The sequence below is a fragment of the Larimichthys crocea genome, chromosome XI (assembly GCF_000972845.2).
Source record: "Larimichthys crocea isolate SSNF chromosome XI, L_crocea_2.0, whole genome shotgun sequence".
In the NCBI taxonomy this organism is placed as follows: Eukaryota; Metazoa; Chordata; class Actinopteri; family Sciaenidae; genus Larimichthys; species Larimichthys crocea.
The window spans coordinates 17892621-17915910 of record NC_040021.1 but is presented as its reverse complement, the minus strand read 5'-3'; the positions used below and the strand labels follow the sequence as shown (position 1 = coordinate 17915910).

Here is a 23290-nt window from a genome sequence, read left to right as displayed (position 1 = left end):
GTTCTGTTTCATCTTCTAGAATTTAGTTGATCTAGCTGGATCTGAGAGAGCAAGTCAAACAGGAGCTGAAGGTGAGACTGCAGCATGAAATGCATACCAGAGCTGGCATTATGTTAGAAGAGTGTGTACTGAGTTTACAGTAATCCATCTGTCCTGATATTCTAGGCGCGCGCTTCAAAGAAGGCTGCAACATTAACCGCAGCCTGTTCACACTCGGCCAAGTGATCAAGAAGCTGACTGACGAAAGCCAAAAGTGAGTAAACTGAACATGCAATGCACTTATTACATCCCTGTTTGTGTTAACATGACTTATACTCACTATAGCATCTGCCTGGATGATGTTAAAAAGCTGACTAGTTGGGTATCCTGCCACAGCTCCACTTGTAGCTTTCCTTTCTAATTGTAACACTTTGTCCAGTACTTTTCTTTGGCGGGTGTTTTTTAGGTCATTACACTCATTATCTTTAACAGGTGATTCACATCAGGTGATCCTTTGCATATATTAGGAAAGATACTGGCTGACTAATGTTTAGCGAACATTGCCAAGTAAAGAATAAAGTGTATGGACCACTGGGGATCAAACAAAGTATTTTGCATTGTTTAGGAGTAAACCGTTCATGTTTACATGAAGGGAGCTGATGAGAGGATGACAGTTATTCACGGGACAACTTGAATTCATGGTGCTGACCTGACTAACGTCATTCTCAGGGGCTTCACCAACTACAGAGACAGTAAGCTGACCCGCATCCTGCAGAACTCCTTGGGTGGGAACGCTAAAACTGTCATCATCTGCACTATTACTCCTGTCACTCTGGATGAGACACTTAGCACTCTTCAGGTCTGTGAAACATGCAGATTTCTGTCCAGAGAGAGCAGTTATGAGAGTTAAAAACATGAAGCATTAAAGCAGACTGTTTGTTTCTATCAGTTTGCCAGCACTGCAAAGAAAATGAAGAACGACCCTCATGTGACAGAGGTGTCTGATGACGGTGCCCTGCTCAAAAGATATCGCAATGAAATCGTGGACCTCAAGCGACGGCTTCATGAGGCAAGTGTCAAAACAATTTTTTTTTTTTTTCTTCAGTCATGTTGCGTTCGACCTAACACTGCATGTTGGATGACAGCAGCACGTTCTCCCCTCTGACGCGTGGATGACCTCCCTACAGGTTTCTTCAGTCACACAGACCACAGCGACGGAAAAGGAGGTTCTCTCCCAGCTGCTCCAAGAAAAGGATCAGCTCCAGAGAGAGCAGGAGGACAGGATCAAAAACTTAACCAAACTTCTTGTCACCAGCTCAAACCTGGTTCCTGTTCACAAGGTAAATATGACTCTAAATGAAGCAGTGGTTAGGGTACATCTTTCTCTCCATTATCATAGTCATAATGACTTGTGTCCTGTTTTTAAGATGCCCAAACGCAGGGTTACGTGGGGAGGAAAGATGCTCAGACTTGCCCGTCCGTCCATCTGTGGCGGCTCATCGGACCTCAGCTTTGCAGAATCGTTTAGTCGGAAGAGGAAAGCAGACTGCTCCTGTCTGATGGAGCTGGGCGAAGGTAAGGACAAGCACATAAATGTGCACACTGCCAATCAAAGTTCCCATCAGTCAAGTGCTCACGTGGTGTGTTTTAACAGATGATGAGGACTTTGACTCTCAGTGGGAGATTCCGGATGAGCCACCAGATGACATGGAGATGAGTCAGAGCTCTGTGACCATGCAAAGCTTTGGAGACAGGTGACTGTCTTTCTGCTACACTTAGAATAGTTTTCATTTCCCTTTAATAATTCATGATGGTATGATGTGTAACCAGTGTGTCATGAATTAGAGCTTTGTTTTCCTGTTTCATTAACATGAGGAACTAACTCTTCTATTCAAGAACAACTAAATCAAATGTATTTCTGTGAGTGCCTATTATACATTAAGAAAACAGAACAAGTAATAATAGTAAAATAATAACCACAGTAGCAATGAGGAATAACAGTTTAGGGTACTCATTTGCTTTACTTTTGAACAAAACAGAATATTTTGTGAATTACAGGACTTATTGGCCAAGTTCTGAGAAGCTCTTTATAGATCATTAAATTCTCATAGTGGAAGAGACGTACATATTTGTGAACCCTTCCCTGTAAAGCCCAAATTTAACTTCACCACATTCATAAGACTACGAGGGTTCATGCACAGCCTTAAATGTATGACGGCATGGACTGTGTGAACAGGTCTGTGTATGACACCCAGTGTGGCATAAATGAAACAAGGTGTAACTCTGGCCTTTAAGCTGTGGTACACTGCACTGTGTGTCTTTTTATTCTGTGTGTTTACACTGTACTTTACTACTGTGTGTAGAACATAACCCTGGTCTCTGACTGTTGTAGCTCATTGTTAAATAAATGAATCATCTTTATCTTATCCTTTTTTTCTTCTTCTAGTCCTAAAGACTTTGTGTCTCCAGACCGGATGCGTGAGCTTTCAGGGAAAGTGTCCAACCTTGAGCAGCAGCTGGAAATTGTGAGTCAACAGAAAGAGGAGGCCATAACAAAGATCGAAACATTAGATGGCAGAGTGGCCGAGCTGGAGCTGCAGCTCCAAACAGAAGCCCAGCAGAAACATGAGGCCCTGGAGAAAATCCAGACCGTGGACCAGAAGGCAGCCGAGCTGCAGCTGCAGGCAGAGGCTGAGCAGAAACATAAGGCTGCAGAAAAGGTGGAGATGTTGGAGTTCCAGGTGGGAGACCTGGAGAGACGGCTGGAAGAGCAGAGCCACACTGAGAGTGGAACTGATGAACAGGTGTGCTGTGTTTAATGTACCCGCTCTCTGGCTTCCAAATAGGAGCAGAATGTTGAGATAATCTGACACCTTCAGTTTGTTGTTTAGAAGTTGATCTCCTTTATCAAACTGTCCACATCATCTCATTTTACATACTGTTCATTGTTTTTGATCTGGCTTTTCCAGATGAGGAGAGCGTTTGCAGAGACCATCCAGCTGTGTGAAACTCTGGCCTCAGAGAAGGTAAAGTGACTGTGCTTCATCTCACAACAATGAAAAGAGAACATTAGGACTTCAAGTGCTGCTTTAACTGATGAAACTCTGTTCGTAGGACATGGTGGCTGGTGAGAGGGACTATCTGAAGCAGGAGCTGGGGATGTTCATCGAGCAGATTGAAAGTCTGGAGAAAGAGAAAGCCACTCTGTCACAGGAGCTGAAGGAGGGGAGAGAGCTGGACGAGTTCAAGTCTCTGGAGGAGGAGTTCAGGAAAGAGCATGAGGTGAAGTGTGTTTCCGTTCAGACTGTACAGTTAGATATACGGTATGTGTTTGGCTTTGTTATCGGTGTTTATTGTGTTTGTGATCTTACAGAATGAGTTGCAGAATGAAATCTCTAGCTTGAAGAAGGCCGTAGAATCCTCTAAGCTGCAGTGCCAGGAGCTTCAAGTAAGTCACAGTACACACAAAACATTACAACACATCAGTTAGGTCTTCTTGTTATCCCATGTGTCTTAGTGTTTACTGCTGAGTTTAATAATCAGTAAGCCTCAGTCCACAGCTGCGTGCTCCATGACTAACAACAAATATGTACAAGATTAAAAAAATCCTTTTAATTGTTATAGACCAGACCATACTGTTGTGGAGAAATTGCTGAAGTCAAAGGTCAATGGTGAAGTCAGGAGGGAAGAAAGTGTTCAGGAGCCTCTGATGTCTTATGCTGTAATATTTATTGACGCTTGGCCAAGGAGAACTAGAGACACTCTCAAAGTACATCTGAAGTGCTTGAGTCGGTCTCGCATTCTGATGAACTCGTGCTGGTGGTCACACTTTAAACCCTCATAGATGACGCCACAAATACTTTACGCCCAAAATAGTCAAAGGGAAAGCATTTACCCATGTTCGTGTTCACCTTCAACACATTCTAGTCTGGAGACACTGTTGTCTGTGCATGCTAATGGAACGTCAACAATTAGCTACCTATTATGTCTAGGAATGCAGCAACAGGCCTCTTCGACCCTGGACACCACAGAGTTGAGATATGGTGGCACCTAGTCAAAGACAAACAATTAATACTGCCGAGGACCAAAAGGCTCACACGTGACCTCGTGTAACCCAAAAAGAGAATTCCATAACAATCCCCTCTTATTGATCATAAGATCAATACTACCTACCGAATAATAATAATAATTACCAAATTTAGAGACCACCAGGGAGTACAGTCAGAATGGGATTGACACAAACATTAAAACATTCGTAATCACACAGAATTATCTAAAAGGCCATCCATTAAAATCATTTTTCAAACAAAGCAATCGGTTTAGATTAACTCATACAATCAGTGAAAAACCTTAAGAACCCCTCTTATGTACCCCATCATCCCATTCCCATGATGTGTGAGTTCCACTTTCAGGTCAACAAGGGCCTTTAAGCTAGCGAGGATCCCCTACAACACAAAGGTGTTAAAGAAGGTCATCAGGGAGGTCACAGATCATGTGCAAATATGCCACTGGGAGAGGAGAAAGATCAAATTTATTATTTCACCTAGTAGATAAAACCCTAGCAATTAGAAGGGGTTCCATAAAACAATTGATTTAACATTTTTAGAGCAAATTTCTTCTCTCTCTGAAATCAATCATCATTGAAATCAAGATATTGCCAAATCTTCAACCCATGTACATTATGTACAGTAGAGGGTCAACACCATGGAGAGGTTACTAGCACATACGATGCATGGTGGCATGGAATCCATCTTCGTAGAGCTTTTCCATGAACAGTCGATATCCATCAGTTGCATTTCATCATAACCAAATTGTAACTTTGAACTTTTAAGCATGTATTACATTACTGTGAAAACCATCATTGAAAATAGATTTTAAAACTGATTCATAAAATGGCTATTTCTAAATGATTAAAATCACATCTCTTATATCAATACTAAACAACCAGTAAAGCCAGAATCATCACATAAAGTTAACCTAAAATGGAACACAGAGATAACAGAAAACATAGACACCATCCATTTACAGACCATAAGTCTCCTCTTCATCATTTTCACCAAGAGAAAGATCATCAAGGTCAAAGCCTCGAATCCTTTCCCCAAAACCTTCAAAATGATAATACCTCCTACCAACTGGATTGGAAACCTCTGGGCGTACATACACACCTGGGGTGCTTGGACCACTGACCTTGTTGTCTTCATCACCATTAGTTTAATCAATGAGATCATACAAGTGCAGAGGAAAAGAATAAGGAGTCCACCGACAAATAGAGTAGTCAAAAAATTTAACTAACCCTGATCCCCATGACCCCAAGGTACCAGAAAAATCCCCAAAGTTAAACCCATGTTTATCATGTAACTCTTTGATACCTTGAGCTGTGTCATGCGCCATATCCATGACCTCAGCAGTCGCGTCGGAGATGTAGGAGCAACATTCAGTACCTATAACTTTACAAGTTCCTCCCTGTGCTGCCAACAGGAGATCAAGCGCCATACGATTCTGTAAAGCTACAGTTTTAACTTCCTGCAGTATGTTCAGCTAACATGGCTCTACTGGAGGCATTGAGATGATTCTCCAGGACTTTAGACAGAGATTCAAGCTCCTGTTGAGTTATATACATACCGTACCAAGGCAAGAGGAAGCTGGCTATCTTTTGAGATGTTGAGATTTCTCTTCTATATTTATGTAGAGGCGGGTATAATGAAGCAGTCTCAGCGGATTCCACTTCCCTGATCAAGGGAATTAGGTATGCTAAATAGCAGACGCCATGAAACAACTCATAGGGCATGCAGCGATAAGCTTTATCTCCACAGACTAGATACACTCTCTCAGGTAACGACGACTGTCTCAGAGTGACATTTACTACTGTATTACAACTGCTTTGTCCTAAATGATCAGGTCCGTCTCCTACTCCCTGAAAACACAAGGAAACATTTTGCAGCTCATGGGTGAACACCGGAGGCACATAAGTTGAGCAATCACATTGTGGAGTTCGCTCCGTCTGTTGTGGCACTGAGCAGTTACGTTTCTGTATCTGAACTGACTCTATGGACCTAACACCGGACCACGGCTGCACAGAAACTAAGGCCTCCACCATTAAAGATGCAACATATGGTTGGGGAACACACACCTGATCTCCAAGAGGTTTTGAACAGTTTGTTTGGGCCAGAACTATTTAAACTCTATATTCAAAACCTAATTTTAGATACTTTTGTGTATGATTAATGCGAAAAGTTGTAGTATAACTGAAACTGCTCAGTAGGTACTGTTCATTGACTGTTTTAGCAATGTATAAGGCAATTTCAGTATCATGTGGAGACTACAGGGTAGGCAGGAGTATAGCACTCATCTGCTTCATCTTCAAATCTCGTGGCCAAATCATTCCAGTTGAACACTTTATAATCCGCTCTAGTGAATGGAACTGGATGTGACATCGGTGAGTGTATGGACGAAGGCATATTTTGACATAGCCAACAGTTACTGAGATTACGATCACGAGCATAATCATTCATTAGACTGAAGGCCGAATTAGTTTTTTGCACTAGAGTTTGAGAAACTTCACCTGTACCTCCATCACGCCTTGTTGATTTAGGTTTGGCTGCCTCAAGTGTATTTATGGAAGAAAAATGACCAGCATAGAGAAACCTATCACCTTCATCTGTTTTTTCCTCATCAGAGGTTTTACAGCTGTGCACCTCCCCTGGGAAATCTTGGTAATTAACATTCCACAATTTACAATCTGGGTCATTTTCCAATTGCAGTTTGAAACACCACAGCTCCAGAGGTTCAATCATAGACACTGTAGGTGTGAATGTTACCTTCATTAACCTGGATGCACTCAACTCCGTCTTAATCAGAGCTTTATCATGCGTTTTCCACGACCATTTACCTTGGGAGAAAATCAAGGGGTGAGCAACATAACAATCATTCTCATCACATCTGTCAATTGGACACTCAAACATAACAGGGTTAACAGTTTGGTTAGTTTGGTTATTAGGCAGTTTGGTTAAAGCGCAGAAAATACAAGTCCTCATTGCCACCAACACCTGGTTCCACCTGGGAGACAAAACATTTTTAGATATTTGATTAATACAAAATTTCCGTCATTAAAAGAATTAATTGGTTCCTCTGAATATGTAAAAAGATTAACTGACGTTTTGAATTTTATCATTACAGGTGTCTGAACGGCTCACGAAACCATCAGTCATAAACTCATCCGTCCAAAGCAGAAGTTTTGTTTGGTGTCAGAGGTTACCTTGTCCCTGTGGACATTAGTCTCCCTATTAACATCTCATGAGGACTCAGTCCTGTTGTTGCACTTAGTGCACTTTAGATGGAGTACAGTATGCCTTAACAATTTTAATATGTACAGTCTATTTGCAAAAATAACCTGACAGAGGTTCCAGATGGTCATGCTTCACTGTGCTATTCTTCTTTCTGGTCTGTTGACACGTCATACAACTGTCTACAAGCGTTTGTGAGACTTGTGTAATGCCTGGTGCAAACCATTGTGAACGAATAACATCATTTATCATCCCTCTTCCAACATGTGTTGGTCCATGTGCCACACGTGCCAAGACATGTAGGAGAGCTCTTGGGCAAACTGGTCACCCATCCGGGTGGAGCCACAAGCCAGACTCCGAATCAACTGCACAACCTTTACGCAACCAACGACTTCTCTCCCTGTCATCAGCGTGATTTTGCATTTTCACGACATCATTAGCGGAAGGTTCTGGAATTGGATTGACGGGTTGTGTGGAGGTATATTGATGGACCATGGAGGAGGAGGAAAGTGCGGCTTGTTTGGCTGCAGTATCAGCCATTGCATTTCCTCGTGAAACAGGATCATTTCCTTTAGTATGGGCTGCACATTTTACAATCGCGAGCTGTGACGGGCGCAAAATAGCCTCTAATAGATCATTTACCAACGCGTGATGCTGTAATGGCTTACCAGAGGATGAGACAAAACCTCTCATTTTCCATAATTGTCCAAAGTCATGCGCAGCGCCGAATGCATATCGCGAGTCAGTGTAGATAGTGGCAACTTTACCAGAAGCAAGTATGCAGGCTCTACTAAGAGCATACAGTTCAGCTGCTTGGGCTGAAGTTCCATGAGGCAAAGATCCTGCTTCAATAACTTCAGAACCATTTACTACTGCATAACCAGCCAAATGTACGTTGTCAGATGGTCTGCTAGCCGAACCATCAGTATAAAGAACCATATCAGAATTTGGTATCGGTGTTTGCAGCAGATCTGGTCTCGGAGATGTGCACATTTCAATAAGGACGATACAGTCATGCTCATCATCTGTATCAATCAATGGTAGCAGAGTAGCTGTATTTATTGGAGGTGAGCGCTTTAAAGTTATGTGGGGACTTGAAAGAATTATTGCCTCGTAACCTGAGCGGCGTGCTGCTGTCATGTGTTGTGTTGCAGATGTGTTCAAAATGTGTAACACTGCATGTGGAACATGCACGACACAGTCATGAGCCAGTACAATGGGAGAAGATTTGTCAATCAAAATGGCAACAGCGGCCACTGCTCTTAGACAACCTGGCATACCGAGAACTACAGGGGTCAGTCGAGAGGAGTAGTACGCAACGGGACGATAATGAGAACCATGTTTCTGTACCAGAATGCCAGTGGCGAAGCCATCTCTCTCATGCACATGTAGATGGAACCCTCAAACCCAACGCTGGAGCCATTGTGAGAGCATTTTTCAGATCTTGAAAGGCTTTGTGCATTTCCTCAGTCCACTGTACCACGGGTGGAGCTGATTGCAGTGTGGCGGCTCTCAAAACAGAGTCCATAGTTGCATATTCAAAAATCCAGTGTCTGCAGTAATTAGCCATCCCCAGAAAAGAGAGCATCTGTTTCTTGGTTGTGGGGGGAGGCATGTTAACTAGCAGTCTCACCCTCTCCGGTGACAAAAGGCGTTGTCCATCCTTCAGAACATGACCCAAATATGTCACCTCTGGTCGACAGAATTGCAACTTTGCCAGCGACGCTCTGTGACCACACTCGGCTCTCTGTAGCAGAAAGATAGAGTCTGTGTGGCAAGCTTCTTTTGATGGAGAAGCTATTAGGAGGTCATCAGCGTACTGCAAGAGAGTGGAGCCACCTGGCATGTGGAGCCCATCTAGATCTCTTTTTACCGCCGCTGCATACATTATTGGATGCATCTGGACTCACAGGATGGATTTCCACCATTAAAGTTAACATTTATCTCAGCCATTAGCAGCTTTTCTTTCTCAAATGTTCCCTCATACGGTCACATGCCATTCATCCATTCACACAAAAGAGAAGTGAACGGAGACACGAAATCTCATCCTCCAGTCTACCGACAATTCCAACAGAAAACATCGCCTTAAACTGTGATGCCTGGTCAGATGTGTGTGTGTGTGTGTGTTTGTTTTAGCACACTGCTTATCAATGACAGGTTGACCATCTAATTTCACATTGGTTGTTTTTTTTACAGAAAAATATTTTGTCTTTGATTTAGCCTTTGCTGAGTCAGTTTGCATATTTTCAGATTTGTCTACTGCTTTGGACAGATCATTACCCATTTTCGCTTGCGCAGTAGGACATTACACATACAGACAAACAGATTTCAAACCACAATACAGCAGCATCAAAGGTCAATCTCCACACCTTTCTAACTACAGCAGTGGTGATCTGAGGTGAAAGGATGAAAAATGTATTTCTTTTTCTCTCCCAGTGTATACACATTTAAAATCAACGTTTCCCAAAGGACACAGAGTAGATCCCCGATCTTGATTCAAACGAGGGTGTATTTAAACTCCCCCGAAAATGTCTTTTCTATAGTTTAAACCTCAGGTGGGTCTCTCTGTGCCGAGTGCAGCCCGAAACTGCCCCGGAAACAAACAGCCACGTAGTGGCAATGCAGTGGGTCATAAACCCAACCTGCCCCCCTTCAGATCCACACACTGTACACTGCTCTGTAATCAATTATTGTTACAGCTCCATTTATTTTTAAAGTCGTTTTTTACACCATTGTCAGCTTTCTTGATTTCTCACTTTAATCAATATGCCGAATTGAACATCTAACTGGGATGTTTGTATGACACATACGTTCCAAACAACGCCAGAGGTTTCAGCCAGGACGTTGTCCCCAAGACACTGAAGCTCCTGACCCCCTGGTGGGTTTTAGATGTTTTTATATTCCAGGCAGATTAAATAAGCACATAGTTTTTTATGATTTCGTCAAACGCAGACATGGTAAGGCATAGTAATAAAACTTTGCACTTACCACATCTTTGTTCTGTTGAAATCCTGTTCGTGACGCCAATTGTTGTGGAGAAATTGCTGAAGTCAAAGGTCAATGGTGAAGTCAGGAGGGAAGAAAGTGTTCAGGAGCCTCTGATGTCTTATGCTGTATTATTTATTGACTCTTGGCCAAGGAGAACTAGAGACACTCTCAAAGTACACCTGAAGTGCTTGAGTCGGTCTCGCATTCTGATGAACTCATGCTGGTGGTCACACTTTAAACCCTCATAGATGACGCCACAAATACTTTACGCCCAAAATAGTCAAAGGGAAGGCATTTACCCATGTTCGTGTTCACCTTCAACACATTCTAGTCTGGAGACACTGTTGTCTGTTCATGGTAATGGAACGTCAACAATTAGCTACCTATTATGTCTAGGAATGCAGCAACAGGTCTCTTCGACCCTGGACACCACAGAGTTGAGATATGGTGGCACCCAGGCAAAGACAAACAATTAATACTGCCGAGGACCAAAAGGTTCACACGTGACCTCGTGTAACCCAAAAAGAGAAAATTCCATAACACATACGACTGTGCCAGTTTTGTATCTCATTGTAATTCTTGTCTTGTTTTTTCAAGAACAAACTAGAAACTCTGTCTGAGGAGCTGAAGAGGAAAGGTGACTTTGTGGAGGAACTTCAGAGTATGGTATGTCTGTCTTATCACATGTAAAAATCATGAAGTACACCATGCTGCCAGCACATGAAGTTTCTCTCAGCAGAGTGTGTGGATGCTGTTACAGTTAACCTCAGACAGATTGTGTGTAACTCTAAAGGACCTAGATGATAAAATCTTTCAAATAAGGGAATTCACAACTGATGTACAATATTTACAATGAAAGCATAAGTGATAAATGCAACACTAATGCACAATACTATGCCACAACTACTGCTGTTATAAAAACATGTTGCAGACAAAGAATATACTGTACATGAGCAGACTATGTGTAGTTTAATAGTTGAGTGTAAAGATGAGATGCTGACTGTAACAACAGTCAACATTAAAATGTAAATCTGGTGTATGTGAGACATTGTAGTTTAGTAGAGTAAAGTTAAGTCGAAGTACGACATGTGGTTGAAGAGTTGAAAGTGGTTGAAATTGGTGATTCGTCATCAAGCAGGCTAACTGTGTCACGTTGCCTCCTTGCAGAACGGAAAGGACTTGGTGCAGGAGGTGGCGAAGCTCCGTCGCTCTCTGGATGATGCTGAAGGACTCAGCAGAGACACCAAGAAGGAATGGGCTGTCCTGCGCAGTCAAAACATTGCTTTGGAGGAGACGACTGTAAGTGGGATTAACAGTCTACTGAGCCGTAATATGTTGAAAGTGGTGTAACTGTGTGTTGTGTGCTGCATGTACAGTCACACAGTCCCATGGAATGTGATGAGTGTTTCTTGTCATGGTGTCCTCTTTAGATGACTCTGACTGCCAGCTATGAGAAGCTGGACACTGAGGTGACCAGCCTGCGTGCTCAACTTGAGACAGAGAAGTCCCGCTATAGAAAGATGCAGAACGATCTCCAAAAAGAGCTGAATGTTGCGTTTAATGAGAACACCAAGCTCACCACTCTGCTCGATGGAAAAGTCCCAAAAAGTAAGTTTAAACTAGGGCATAGGTTGTGAGCGCATCATTCCGTCTGTAAAGTCAGACAGGAGTTGTAAGATGTTCTCTGTCTGTCTTCAGATCTCATAGACAGCGTGGAACTTGAGAGAACAGTGGCTAACCTGACGAAGCAGGTCAGTCCTCCAAACATCCTCTGAACACAGTATCAGTTTAAGATGGAGAGCATATCATATTAAACATGCGATTTTACCCCATGTTGTCTCAGGTGTGTGAGTTGACCAAGGAGCTATGCGCTGTTCAGACTCACAGAGACAACCTGCTCTCAGCCCAAACTCTGCACCAGGACGAGGCTCAGCAGCTCAGAGACTCCCTGCAGACGTCCCAGGATGAGAATCTAAAAATCCGAGCAGACTTTAGTGCTGCTGTGCTGAGGGAGCAGGAGCTGAGCCAGCAGCTCATGGTCACCATTGAAGAGACAGGCCTGAAAGTAAGCTGTGGAATTAATGTGGTCCGGCTTCTCTGAAATAATGAGTTCTTTAGATTTTATTGGTAATCCCCTTTAGTAGAGAAGTTGGTCCCATATTTCAGCAACATTTATAAATCAGCATCGTATCAGCAGATATCCTGTACTGAAGGGCTGGAATAGAGTTCTGTAAATCCCAACCACAAAGTAATGGTTTTCATTTTAGCTGGAGGAGCATGAACGACACAGAGCATCACTGGAAGAAAAACTGAACGAGGCGCTGCAGCTAGTGAAGGATTTGGAGGAGAAGCTTGCTGACAGTGAAGTTTCCAGAAGCACAGAGGAGGAGATCAGCAAAGAACTCCAAGAACAAGTAAGACATCATGACGCTTTTCTGAAAGGAGATTAAACTCAGACTTGCTGTCAGCTTTTCTCTGGTTAGTCCTTAGATCGAAAACGGTACATCAGTGAAGTGACGGCATGAATCTAATTATTTTTGTATATTTGGTTCGTTCTAGCTGAATCAGCTGACTGAAGAGCTTCAGTGTGTGCAAGCTGAGAAGGAGCAGAGTGCCAGAGTTCAAAGCTCTGCAGAGGAGATGGAGAAGCTGCTCTCTACAGTCACATCTCTGACTGCAGAGAGAGACCAGCTCAGGAATGAGCTGCAGATGGTGAGTGACTGCATCAATACAAAACACCTGAAGAAAATCTAAAAGTACATGTGAGGGTGTTTTGCAGGGTCCTCTTGAAACAATCATTACAGCTGAGTTTCTTTGGATTGTTTTTAGGCTGTAGAGACGCAAGTTCTTCTTCAGTCTCTTCAGGACGAGCTCCAGGAGCAGAGGCAGAAGACCTCAGATCAGGTTAAACTCATCGAGCAGAAGGAATCTGATGTGAGTTCAGTGTTAATTTCTTTTGATCCTTCATTGTCAGTGTTCTGACTGATGGTTGGAAATCTTCCCAGCAGATTCTGAGTCTGTCACAGGAGCTTCAGTGTGTGCGATCTGAGAAAGACGCTTTCCAGACGGCGGGTGTTCAGAGCTCTGATGGAGAGATGGAGAAGCTGCTGTCTGCTGTGGCTTCTATCACTGCAGAAAGAGACCAGCTCAAGATAGACCTGCAGGAAAATGTGGACATGGTGAGTTATCATTCAACTGCTTCACCAGATGTTAAAACGCATTGAGCTCTGTCAGCTGTGACAGCCCTCTGCATGGATTAAAGTTCTCCTCGCTCCGACGGATTTCCGTCATTCAGACTTCACAGAGGCGACTTATCAGAACAGTGTAGACCGGAGGAGAACAAAACAGTGTTTGCTGATGGCTGATTTTTATTGGCAGATTGTCACACTCTACAGCCAATGGTAGTGTTAACAGTATGCGCGAGACTAATGACAATATATTGACCCACATCAGGGCGGGATCTAAACACGGAGCGATGCTAAAGTTTAGCTGCTTAACTACGTCATTTTGAGTTTAGTCAACACATGAGAACTCGTCTGACACACAGTCTCCTGCTGTGTGCTACATGTGTGAAATAACAACTATAGTGTGGACTGTCTGCAGTGTTTCTGTGTGAACGGCTTCATTCAGTCTCTCCCTCTCCTCTGGCACCATGATTACCATGGTTACGGGAACGCCCTGATACTTTATGATAATCAATAAGAAGTTTTTGGTTACTATGACTGTACAAAATCATGAATGAAGCCTGATAGTACCTTGATGCTGAAATGTTGTATTATAACATAAGTGTACGTGACAAATGTAAAGCCTCAGAGCTTCTTTGATTATTAACAGTATGGTAGTGATGACAGAAGGGTGAGAGTTCGCCATCAGACTGACACGGCTGCAAAAGTTGCTGTTTGTATGATGTATTTTTCTGTTAAATCATAAGAGGCTCACTTCAAACAATACCATTAATGATAATGAGGTAGAAAAATAATGTACTGAAAAGTTCTGTAGATGGCTGACTATTTGAAAGAGTAAAACTTGAGATAAGCTTGGCAAAAAAGTCTGTTTGATTTCATAGATTGAAAAGACAAAAGAAAAGTGAACAGCTATTCATCAACCTGTAAAACACTGTTGGTATTTAAACTTGTAGGCTGCATTAGAGAACATGGCTGAGTGGAGTGTTTTTTTTTTTTTTTTTTTTTTTTTTTTTTTATAGCATTGGTCAAGTAACGTAACCTGTAACATGTTTCACAAATTACAAATGGAGAATATGACTTGGCTGCAGCTTGAAAAAAATAATATTTAAAAGATTATTTAGTTTTTTTGCTTTAATCCATGCCTCTGTGGCTGCATGAAAAATGAAAACATCTTTCAACCAAACAGATGATTGAGAATCAGGACGAGCTGAGGGCAGCTCTGGAGAAGAACTGTGAACAGAAGGAACGCATCAAACAGCTGGAGACTGCACAAAAATCCCAACAGGATGCACCTCCCAGGGATCTGAGTGAGCAGCAAGAAGAGTTGCAAACACAAGTAAAACTTTTTTTTTTAACTTTTTTGTAAATGTTATATCTATAAAAAAATTATACTTTATTCTTTAAGAGCAATACACATGTTGGACATGTTGTGAATGAATCCTAATGAGAGGTGTTCAAACTTTAACAGATAAAGACTCTGACTGAGCAGCTTGAGAGTGCTCAAGCAGAAAGAGACAGTCTGCTGTCTGAGAAGGAGGCTGGCGGTCAGACCTCCACAGAGGAGATGGAGAAGCTGCTGTGCAGAGTGACGTCTCTCAGTGAGGAGAGAGATCAGCTGCAGGAGATCCTGGAGGGACTGAGACAGGAGAAGAATGAGCTCAGAGCACAGCTGGAGACAGCATACTGAGGTTTGTAACTGAATAGTTAGAGTAGAATATTTGGATCCTAAACAGTTAAAAATGAAGCTAGAGTTTAAGAAGTTTAAGTGTTTGTGCAGGCTTTGGTTGAACTGTCAATGTGGAGAACAATAGAGAGGTATTAGCAGAGATGCGTCATTCTGACATCAAGCCTAATTGGACTGTTTTCTGGATATCGGCTAGTAACACCAGAACTCCTAAAACACTGCTGTTGTCTCTGTCACAGATGTGGACTCTAACGGAGAAACTGAGGAGCATTGAAGCAGAGAGAGACAGTCTGCTGTCTGAGAAAGAGGCCGGTGGTCAGACCTCCACAGAGGAGATGGAGAAGCTGCTGTGCAGAGTGACGTCTCTCAGTGAGGAGAGAGATCAGCTGCAGGAGATCCTGGAGGGACTGAGACAGGAGAAGAATGAGCTCAGAGCACAGCTGGAGGACAGCATGGAGACACAGCAGACTGAGGTTTGTAAAGAGTCACACTGTCTTCTGTCTCTATCTCCTATCCATTACACCTAGGTTTGTAGTTACAGTTAATAAAAAAGGCAGGGGACAAATCATAGAGTAATATTTTAAGTGACGAGCACAGTGTGCTGTCATGTTGATTTGGGCATGTTCTAAATATCCACTTGACTATTCAGACTGCATGGTTGGAACAACTTGTTATCCAAGTATAGTTTATTTTTGTCACATTTCTTTAAAACAAAATCATTAAGAATGAGTTGTACAATAAAAATATGTATTATGGCTCCAGGCTGTGATGGTGCAGCATGGCTTTAGTCCATCAGTTAGGTGTGTTTTGGGGCTCTGCTGAAATCCACTGATCATCATCATCAGATTTTCTTGACTTTCTTTCACATTTGCCGTCTTGTGTTTGAAATGTTTTGAAATATTTGGAGGAGACAAAAAAATAATGGGTCCACATCTGATCCACAGATAGCCCAGCTGAGTCTGTGTCTGCAGACTGTCACTGAGCACAAGAAACAGCTGGAAGATGATCTGCAGCAGAGCACCAACACGGTGAGACAGATGCTCATCATATGGTCCAACTTGGCTGTAATCAAAGTATTTTGCCAAATTCATTTTGTAATCTTCATTCAGTGGATTTCCACGGTTGGATGTTCTGTCCATGGTTGTATATTTGACTGACAAAAGATAATGTTTTGTTGTAAGGCTTCCATGACACAAGAGCTTCTGACGTCCATCCAAGAGGAGCTGTGTGAGCAGAGGCAGATGAACTCTGATCTGCAGAAACTGAGTGAAGAAAAAGAATGCTGTTCTGATCAGCAGGTTAGTGTCTGACACTTTGTTTTCTTCTCAATAAAAACCTGACGCTTTTATGAAACACTTGTTGTAAGAGCCAGATCATCATTCTAACTGTTCCCCTCATCACAGATCAAGAATTTAACTCAGAAACTCAGGAGCATTGAAGCAGAGAGAGACAATCTGCTGTCTGAGAAGGAGGCTGGCGGTCAGACCTCCACAGAGGAGATGGAGAAGCTGCTGTGCAGAGTGACGTCTCTCAGTGAGGAGAGAGATCAGCTGCAGGAGATCCTGGAGGGACTGAGACAGGAGAAGAATGAGCTCAGAGCACAGCTGGAGGACAGCATGGAGACACAGCAGACTGAGGTTTGTAACTGAATAGTTAGAGTAGAATATTTGGATCCTAAACAGATAAAAGTGAAGCTAGAGTTTAAGAACACTTAATTGACACACTTGATACCAAGATTTTGGTAATGGAACTGTTCTGGTTCCCATTTGTAGTCCGAGTAGCATTATACCAGAGATGTTTGTGCAGGCTTTGGTTGAACAGTTAGTGTGGAGAACAATAGAGAGGTATTAGCAGAGATGTGTCATTCTCACATCAAGCCTAATTGGACTGTTTTCTGGATATCGGCTAGTAACACCAGAACTCCTAAAACACTGCTGTTGTCTCTGTCACAGATGTGGACTCTAACGGAGAAACTCAGGAGCATTGAAGCAGAGAGAGACAGTCTGCTGTCTGAGAAAGAGGCCGGTGGTCAGACCTCCACAGAGGAGATGGAGAAGCTGCTGTGCAGAGTGACGTCTCTCAGTGAGGAGAGAGATCAGCTGCAGGAGATCCTGGAGGGACTGAGACAGGAGAAGAATGAGCTCAGAGCACAGCTGGAGGACAGCATGGAGACACAGCAGACTGAGGTTTGTAACTGAATAGTTAGAGTAGAATATTTGGATCCTAAACAGTTAAAAATGAAGCTAGAGTTTAAGAAGTTTAAGTGTTTGTGCAGGCTTTGGTTGAACTGTCAATGTGGAGAACAATAGAGAGAGGTATTAGCAGAGATGTGTCATTCTGACATCAAGCCTAATTGGACTGTTTTCTGGATATCGGCTAGTAACACCAGAACTCCTAAAACACTGCTGTTGTCTCTGTCACAGATGTGGACTCTAACGGAGAAACTCAGGAGCGTTGAAGCAGAGAGAGACAATCTGCTGTCTGAGAAGGAGGCTGGCGGTCAGACCTCCACAGAGGAGATGGAGAAGCTGCTGTGCAGAGTGACGTCTCTCAGTGAGGAGAGAGATCAGCTGCAGGAGATCCTGGAGGGACTGAGACAGGAGAAGAATGAGCTCAGAGCACAGCTGGAGGACAGCATGGAGACACAGCAGACTGAGGTTTGTATCAGAGAGCTTTTTCTGTCAAACATCATCTGTTAGAAGGCTGCACACATAATAGCTGTTAAGCATGGCTGATAGCCGATATTCCGGCACCGTCTGGATCTCCAGCGTATCAGCTTGACTGTGTGCTGGAGCTCCGGCATGCTGCTGTTGACTGCAAAAAAAAGGAAAGGGTGCGTGTTCTTTGGTTCGGCCAGATTTATCTAGACATTTCTCTGAATCCAATAGAATCACAGCTTTCATTCTAGGCCTACTAACCAATCAGAAGCAGGGCTGGGCAGAACTTAGGCTAGGTGTTGACACTCAGGCACTTCATGTGTCGTTGACAAGGCTAAAGTGAGCATCGTTAGTCTGCAGTAACAAGCATTGTAGCCTAACCCACAGGATGGACTGCAGGTTCATGAAGCCTGGGGATGACACTAAAGATGTCGAAGGGTATCAAAAATAAATGGCACTGGGCGTGGATGGAGGAGGTTGGAAGTGATGGCAAGCCCTTTGGCAGCTGGTGCCAAAAGGTTTTTTTTTTTTTCACTCTCAGCCCTGATTACGTGTTGCACCCAAAGCTAAGTCATGCTTAGGCCATAGCTCAGGTTGTCTTTTTAACTGTTCCCTGCCTCACAGGTGAAAACCCTAACGGAGAAACTGAGGAGCACTGAAGCAGAGAGAGACAGTCTGCTGTCTGAGAAGGAGGCTGGTGCTCAGGGAGATCAGCTGCAGGAGATCCTGGAGGGACTGACACAGGAGAAGAATGAGCTCGGAGCACAGCTGGAGGACAGCATGGAGATGGTACATTTGTGCAGTTATATAGTCATTGGTAACTTAGATGAGGCTTAAAACAGACAGTCTCAAACAACTTGTATGTTATTTTCTACAGATCTCAGCCATGCAGGAGAAGCTGAACATGCTGCAGGCTGAGAGAGGAGAGCAAGAGGCCAAGCTGCAACAAGAAGTGGGTTCAAATCATTGACCGTCATTGTTTTCAAGGATTTGACTGAGATGAGAGGACTGATGTCACTGTCATGTGTGTCTGCTAAATATGAAGCTGCAGCAAGCCTCTTCTTAGCTTAGCATAAAGACTGGAAACAATGGGAAGAATCCAACTTACCAGCTCCTCAAACTTTTACTGATTAACGGATCTCTTGTTTCATCCACATAAGAAGCAAAGTGTAAAAGTGATGTTGTGGTTTTATTGGAGGTTGGGTGCAGTTACCTCTTGGTGTTTTCACTGGTCACCTGACCACAAGTCACCTGGAGGTTGCAAGTGCCTATAGTTTGTAGTTTTCTGTACAGTTGGAAGGTTTTTGGATATGATACCTGAATACAGGTGTGGTTATTTGAGAGCAAGACAGGAACAGTTTCCATCCTAAACTTACAGAATGAAATAACTGAAAAATAGTTAAATGTCATCTGTTTCATCACCATCATCTTTTAGTCATTCAGAGTGTTTCTGAATGTCTGTCACCATCTCTGTTGTTATCAGGTGCAGCAGCTCGAGCAGAAGCTTCAGATGTCCAGAGAGAAACAAACATGCGTTGAAGCACAAGCCGACACGTCACAGCAGGTTTGTCCAAAGTCCTACTGGAGCCAGATAAAACACAGCTCTAAATGGGTCCTCTGTGGTGCGTTCATGTACAGTGTGGGAAAAGAGTGCGTGCGATTTATGTTAGTGTTCTAATTCCATATTGATGCATTAAACAGACTGTTTTTTCCGAGCGCTTTAAAAACACGCAAGCTATTTTGTATCCTGCATCTCTGCTCCCTGGAGTGATATTGTAGCCTGAGAGGAGAAAAACTTACCTGGACTTTACACCAGACCTCCGTATTAACTCAATAAAACTACACCGCTAGAGAAGCTGTAACATACAGTTCAATATTTACTGACATCAAATTGAGATGGCCTGTCCTGCAATTGTCTCTGATCAGTTAGTAGTAAAGGAGAAGAAATATGGGCATACAAGATAATCTCATCTGCATAAAAATAGATCTTATTAGTTTGAGGTTTTATTTCTCGTTTCCTTTCAGTTGCTGAGTGAAGCGAACACGACCATCTCAGCACTCCGACAGCAGCTGAGCAGTTTGGCTCAGAGCGCTGGTGGGGTGAAGGAGACGCTGACATCACGGCTGCAGGACTCTACTGGGCAGCTTCAGGTAACCACTGAACTTTTCTGACTCATCAGCTGAACCGCTAAGAGAGCTCAATCTAACTGTGACTCCACTGAAATGATTGAATTTACAGGAGTCCTTCAAGAGATTCCAGCACTTTGTAGACACTTGTTCTAAGTATAACTCATCAGTTCTGGAGAAAGCCCTGAGAGTGCAGTGTTCCCTGAAGAACCCTTATATGACCCCTCTACCAAAACCCACCATGGATACCTACAGCACTCTCTGCCAGCTGGGAGTGCAGACTGTCCAGAGTCTGGGCAACATTATGGTACGTATCTATATTATTTCCCATTTCAAATGTTCTAAAGGTCTTACTCTTTGATGGAGTGATAATCTGAGACCTCCTGCTCTCTGCGTCTCCAGGAACACCTCCAGGTGCGAGCACAGGGCTATAGGAATCTGTTTGAGGAGCTGGTGAAGAAAGACCTGGCTGTTTTTGAGGAGAGGCGTCTGCAAGACGTGCTGCTGTGCAGAGTGCAGGCACCCAGCCTCTCTGTGAAGGACGAGGACTTCCACGCACTGTGGGAGGCCAGACTGACCGAGCTGCTGGACAAGAGGAGTCTCTACCTGCAGGTGAGCTCTGATGCACAGTCTCTACAAAAAGACAATGTCTTGAGCCTATTCATTATTATCATTATTACACCTTGTAGTGAAGCAATTTGATGATTCTGTTGCTCTTTGCAGAAAATGGGCAGCATCTCAGAGAAGCTCTGGGCCAGCGTGGCCTTCTTCCCCAGTGAGCTGTCGATTGAGGTCAGAGAGAGGGAGAGGTTCACAGAGCAGCTGCAGGCCGTGTTCAAGCAGCCAGTCAGCTACAGCAAGTTGGACAGCGTCCTGAGCTGCGAGATGGAGCGCAGATCTGCGGTGGTGAACAGCAGGAAGAGGACTCTGCAGGTATCGTTCATTCCTCAGTGTTGTTACATGTTTTTGTCTGTTAGTTAGCATCTCAACACAGAACTGTTTGTTTGAGCTAATTGTTCATCTTTCTAATTTCATGTTATCATAATTTTGCTCAAATGGAAATGTGCAGTTGGATGACAATAAAGTCTCTATGTCTGTGACTCCCGCAGGGCATCATTGATGAACAGAGTGTGTTTGATGAGCTGAAGCAGCTGCAGGCTCAGGCTGATTCTCAACTCAGAGAGGTGAGAAGCAAGAATTCCACTGTGCTGCAGGCGCTGGAGGGAGCTCCTGTGAAGACAGAGCTGTCCCTGCTGAAGGACAACCAGCAGCTGCAGCTTCAGCTCCAGACCACTGCAGAAAAAGTCAAGGTATGTCTGTGATGTCATACGCTGTCCATGAGCCACACAACCACACCCACACTGTGTTCTTTCAGTACCATAAACACACACTGATGCAGTCCTACATGCAACATCCTGAGAGCTGTCTGTGACAGATGTTTCTGTTTTTCAGGCTTTGTGTGCAAAGAACGAGCAGCTGGAGGACTCCCAGATCAAAGCCAACAACACGGTCTCCAACCACAAACAGGCCACCCAGCTCCTGCAGACCAAGCTGCAGGACACCCGAGCACAGGTGGAGGAGAAGGAGAGCATGATCCAAACCCTCAGGAGCAAACTGCGAGAGTCTGAGGTTCATCTGAACATCTAATTTTCATCAAGCAGTTCACACGCTTGTTCTGACACACTGAGCAGCTTTTCTGAATATTTCTCTTTCTTTCTCTGTTTAGAAAAATGCATCACCAAGCGCTGCTCAGCTGGAAAAACTACAGAATAAACTGTTCAAAATGGAGGTGGAACTGACTTCAACATCTGATAAACACCAGCAAGAGTAAGAGCTCTTTGGATGCATCCTGAGCCTTTGTTTTTCTCTTATTGTCATGACATGTCAGGATCTGTGTGGTTAGCTTCTATTTAGCTCTTTCAAAGTGTCTGCAGGTGGTGAAAGGCTTCTCTGTCATGTTAGAAATACTTGATTGAGTGTGGCTTCACTGTGACACACTTCAGTCCAAAGGTTTACCATCTTTTGCGGGGCGCACTACACCTGACACACGTAGGAGAGAATAGGTTTATTCTGTTCATTCCATGACTGAGTGTTCTGACCAGAGGCTTTTCTTTCTCAGGATCCAGAGGATGACCACATTGCTCAATGAAAAGGAAGATTCAGTGAGGAAGCTGAAGGAGGCCTTGAGGAAAACACAGCAACAAGGAGAGGAGTCGTGTAAGTCAGCATATTTAAACTTGCAGATAAAAAAACATTTTTAAGGAGTGTCACATCAGAAAACTTTGAAATGACTGATCAGCTGTTCACACTGATGTGTTCGTGTTGACTTCAGTCCTGCAGGGTGTAGACCTTCATGCTAGACTGACCAACCCTAGAGGTGTAGTGATCAAGAGCAGCATCCTGCAGGAGAAGACCAAGCTGGAGGAGGAAGTCAAACATCTTCAGCTGAAAATCACAGAGCTGGAAAGGTGAGAAGAGCAGTCTGAGCGTAGAACTGCTCAGACAGGTCATGTGATTCATCGCATCTTTTAGTCCCGTTCTGACACCTGTCCCTCCCCCTGTCACAGCTTGGTGTCCAATCAGCATGCAGAGATCAGCAAGTGGAAGAGCAGAGCCATCAGGCTGAAGGTGAAGACTAAGTCTGAGATGGACAGGCCTCCCTCACCCTGCACTCCCACCAAGAGGGGCCTCCCCATGACCTCTGACTCCAACTTCCTTAACTCACCCAAGAAGTTTCTGGTTACTCCCAAGAAGGTCATGGCCTCCCCCAGGAAAGTACTTGACTCCCCCAGGAAGGGTTTGGAGTCTCCCAGGAAGCTGCTTGACTCTCCCAAGGTCTCTCTGCTTGACTCCCCCAAAAGCAGCTTCTTTGATGTGGGTGGAAGTTCAGAGCTGCTGTCCAGAACCTATCCTAAGCAGTTCTTTGATAATTCCAGTCTTGGGACCATTCCAGGTAAGCTCCATCTAAAGTTCCCATCCCTGTTCTGTTGTTTGTCTGGAAGTGTTGATATCATAAAGACCCGAGCTGTTTGTTTTGCCAGAGGTTTCCAATGTTCCTGAAACATCAGATGCAGAGAAGGGTAACTGCTGTAATGTCACTGTGTGTTTGGGTCACCACTGAGGGTTCACTAACAGGGGCATGAGGTGTTGGGACTTTACCAGTGATCCACTGAACCTGAAAACCCGGATCAGGACTGATGCACTTTTCATAATTTTTCCAACCCAGTTCAGATGAAACCAGGTCCACATCTCTCCAAAGCACTATCCCATAGGGCTGGACGATATATATCAATGTTGTTTGGTTTTTTTTGGGCCTTTTCAAGCTTTATTTAACAGAGACAGCTCAAGAGAGACAGGAATGTGGAGAGAGAGATGGGGAATGACATG

General features: G+C 43.7%; 1 protein-coding gene across 1 annotated transcript in view; it reads left to right on the top strand.

Annotated features, from left to right (window-relative positions):
- Positions 1-23290, top strand: part of cenpe (centromere protein E) — a 28705-nt gene that overhangs the window by 3729 nt on the left and 1686 nt on the right. Inside the window, exons 9-50 of the mRNA XM_027284292.1 lie at positions 20-71; positions 166-253; positions 709-838; positions 929-1048; positions 1167-1319; positions 1407-1554; positions 1634-1733; positions 2426-2783; positions 2949-3005; positions 3094-3261; positions 3353-3427; positions 10848-10916; positions 11418-11549; positions 11681-11858; positions 11949-12001; positions 12094-12315; positions 12518-12664; positions 12810-12962; positions 13080-13184; positions 13256-13429; positions 14622-14771; positions 14904-15113; positions 15284-15592; positions 16064-16147; positions 16301-16417; positions 16523-16756; positions 17072-17305; positions 17543-17776; positions 18401-18565; positions 18654-18728; positions 19260-19340; positions 19802-19927; positions 20016-20210; positions 20306-20515; positions 20627-20836; positions 21013-21213; positions 21356-21532; positions 21630-21730; positions 22023-22120; positions 22236-22371; positions 22471-22856; positions 22945-22983. Of these exons, the coding sequence (XP_027140093.1) occupies positions 20-71; positions 166-253; positions 709-838; positions 929-1048; positions 1167-1319; positions 1407-1554; positions 1634-1733; positions 2426-2783; positions 2949-3005; positions 3094-3261; positions 3353-3427; positions 10848-10916; positions 11418-11549; positions 11681-11858; positions 11949-12001; positions 12094-12315; positions 12518-12664; positions 12810-12962; positions 13080-13184; positions 13256-13429; positions 14622-14771; positions 14904-15113; positions 15284-15592; positions 16064-16147; positions 16301-16417; positions 16523-16756; positions 17072-17305; positions 17543-17776; positions 18401-18565; positions 18654-18728; positions 19260-19340; positions 19802-19927; positions 20016-20210; positions 20306-20515; positions 20627-20836; positions 21013-21213; positions 21356-21532; positions 21630-21730; positions 22023-22120; positions 22236-22371; positions 22471-22856; positions 22945-22983 (6454 nt within the window). The remainder of the gene's footprint in view (positions 1-19; positions 72-165; positions 254-708; positions 839-928; positions 1049-1166; positions 1320-1406; positions 1555-1633; positions 1734-2425; positions 2784-2948; positions 3006-3093; positions 3262-3352; positions 3428-10847; positions 10917-11417; positions 11550-11680; positions 11859-11948; positions 12002-12093; positions 12316-12517; positions 12665-12809; positions 12963-13079; positions 13185-13255; positions 13430-14621; positions 14772-14903; positions 15114-15283; positions 15593-16063; positions 16148-16300; positions 16418-16522; positions 16757-17071; positions 17306-17542; positions 17777-18400; positions 18566-18653; positions 18729-19259; positions 19341-19801; positions 19928-20015; positions 20211-20305; positions 20516-20626; positions 20837-21012; positions 21214-21355; positions 21533-21629; positions 21731-22022; positions 22121-22235; positions 22372-22470; positions 22857-22944; positions 22984-23290) is intronic.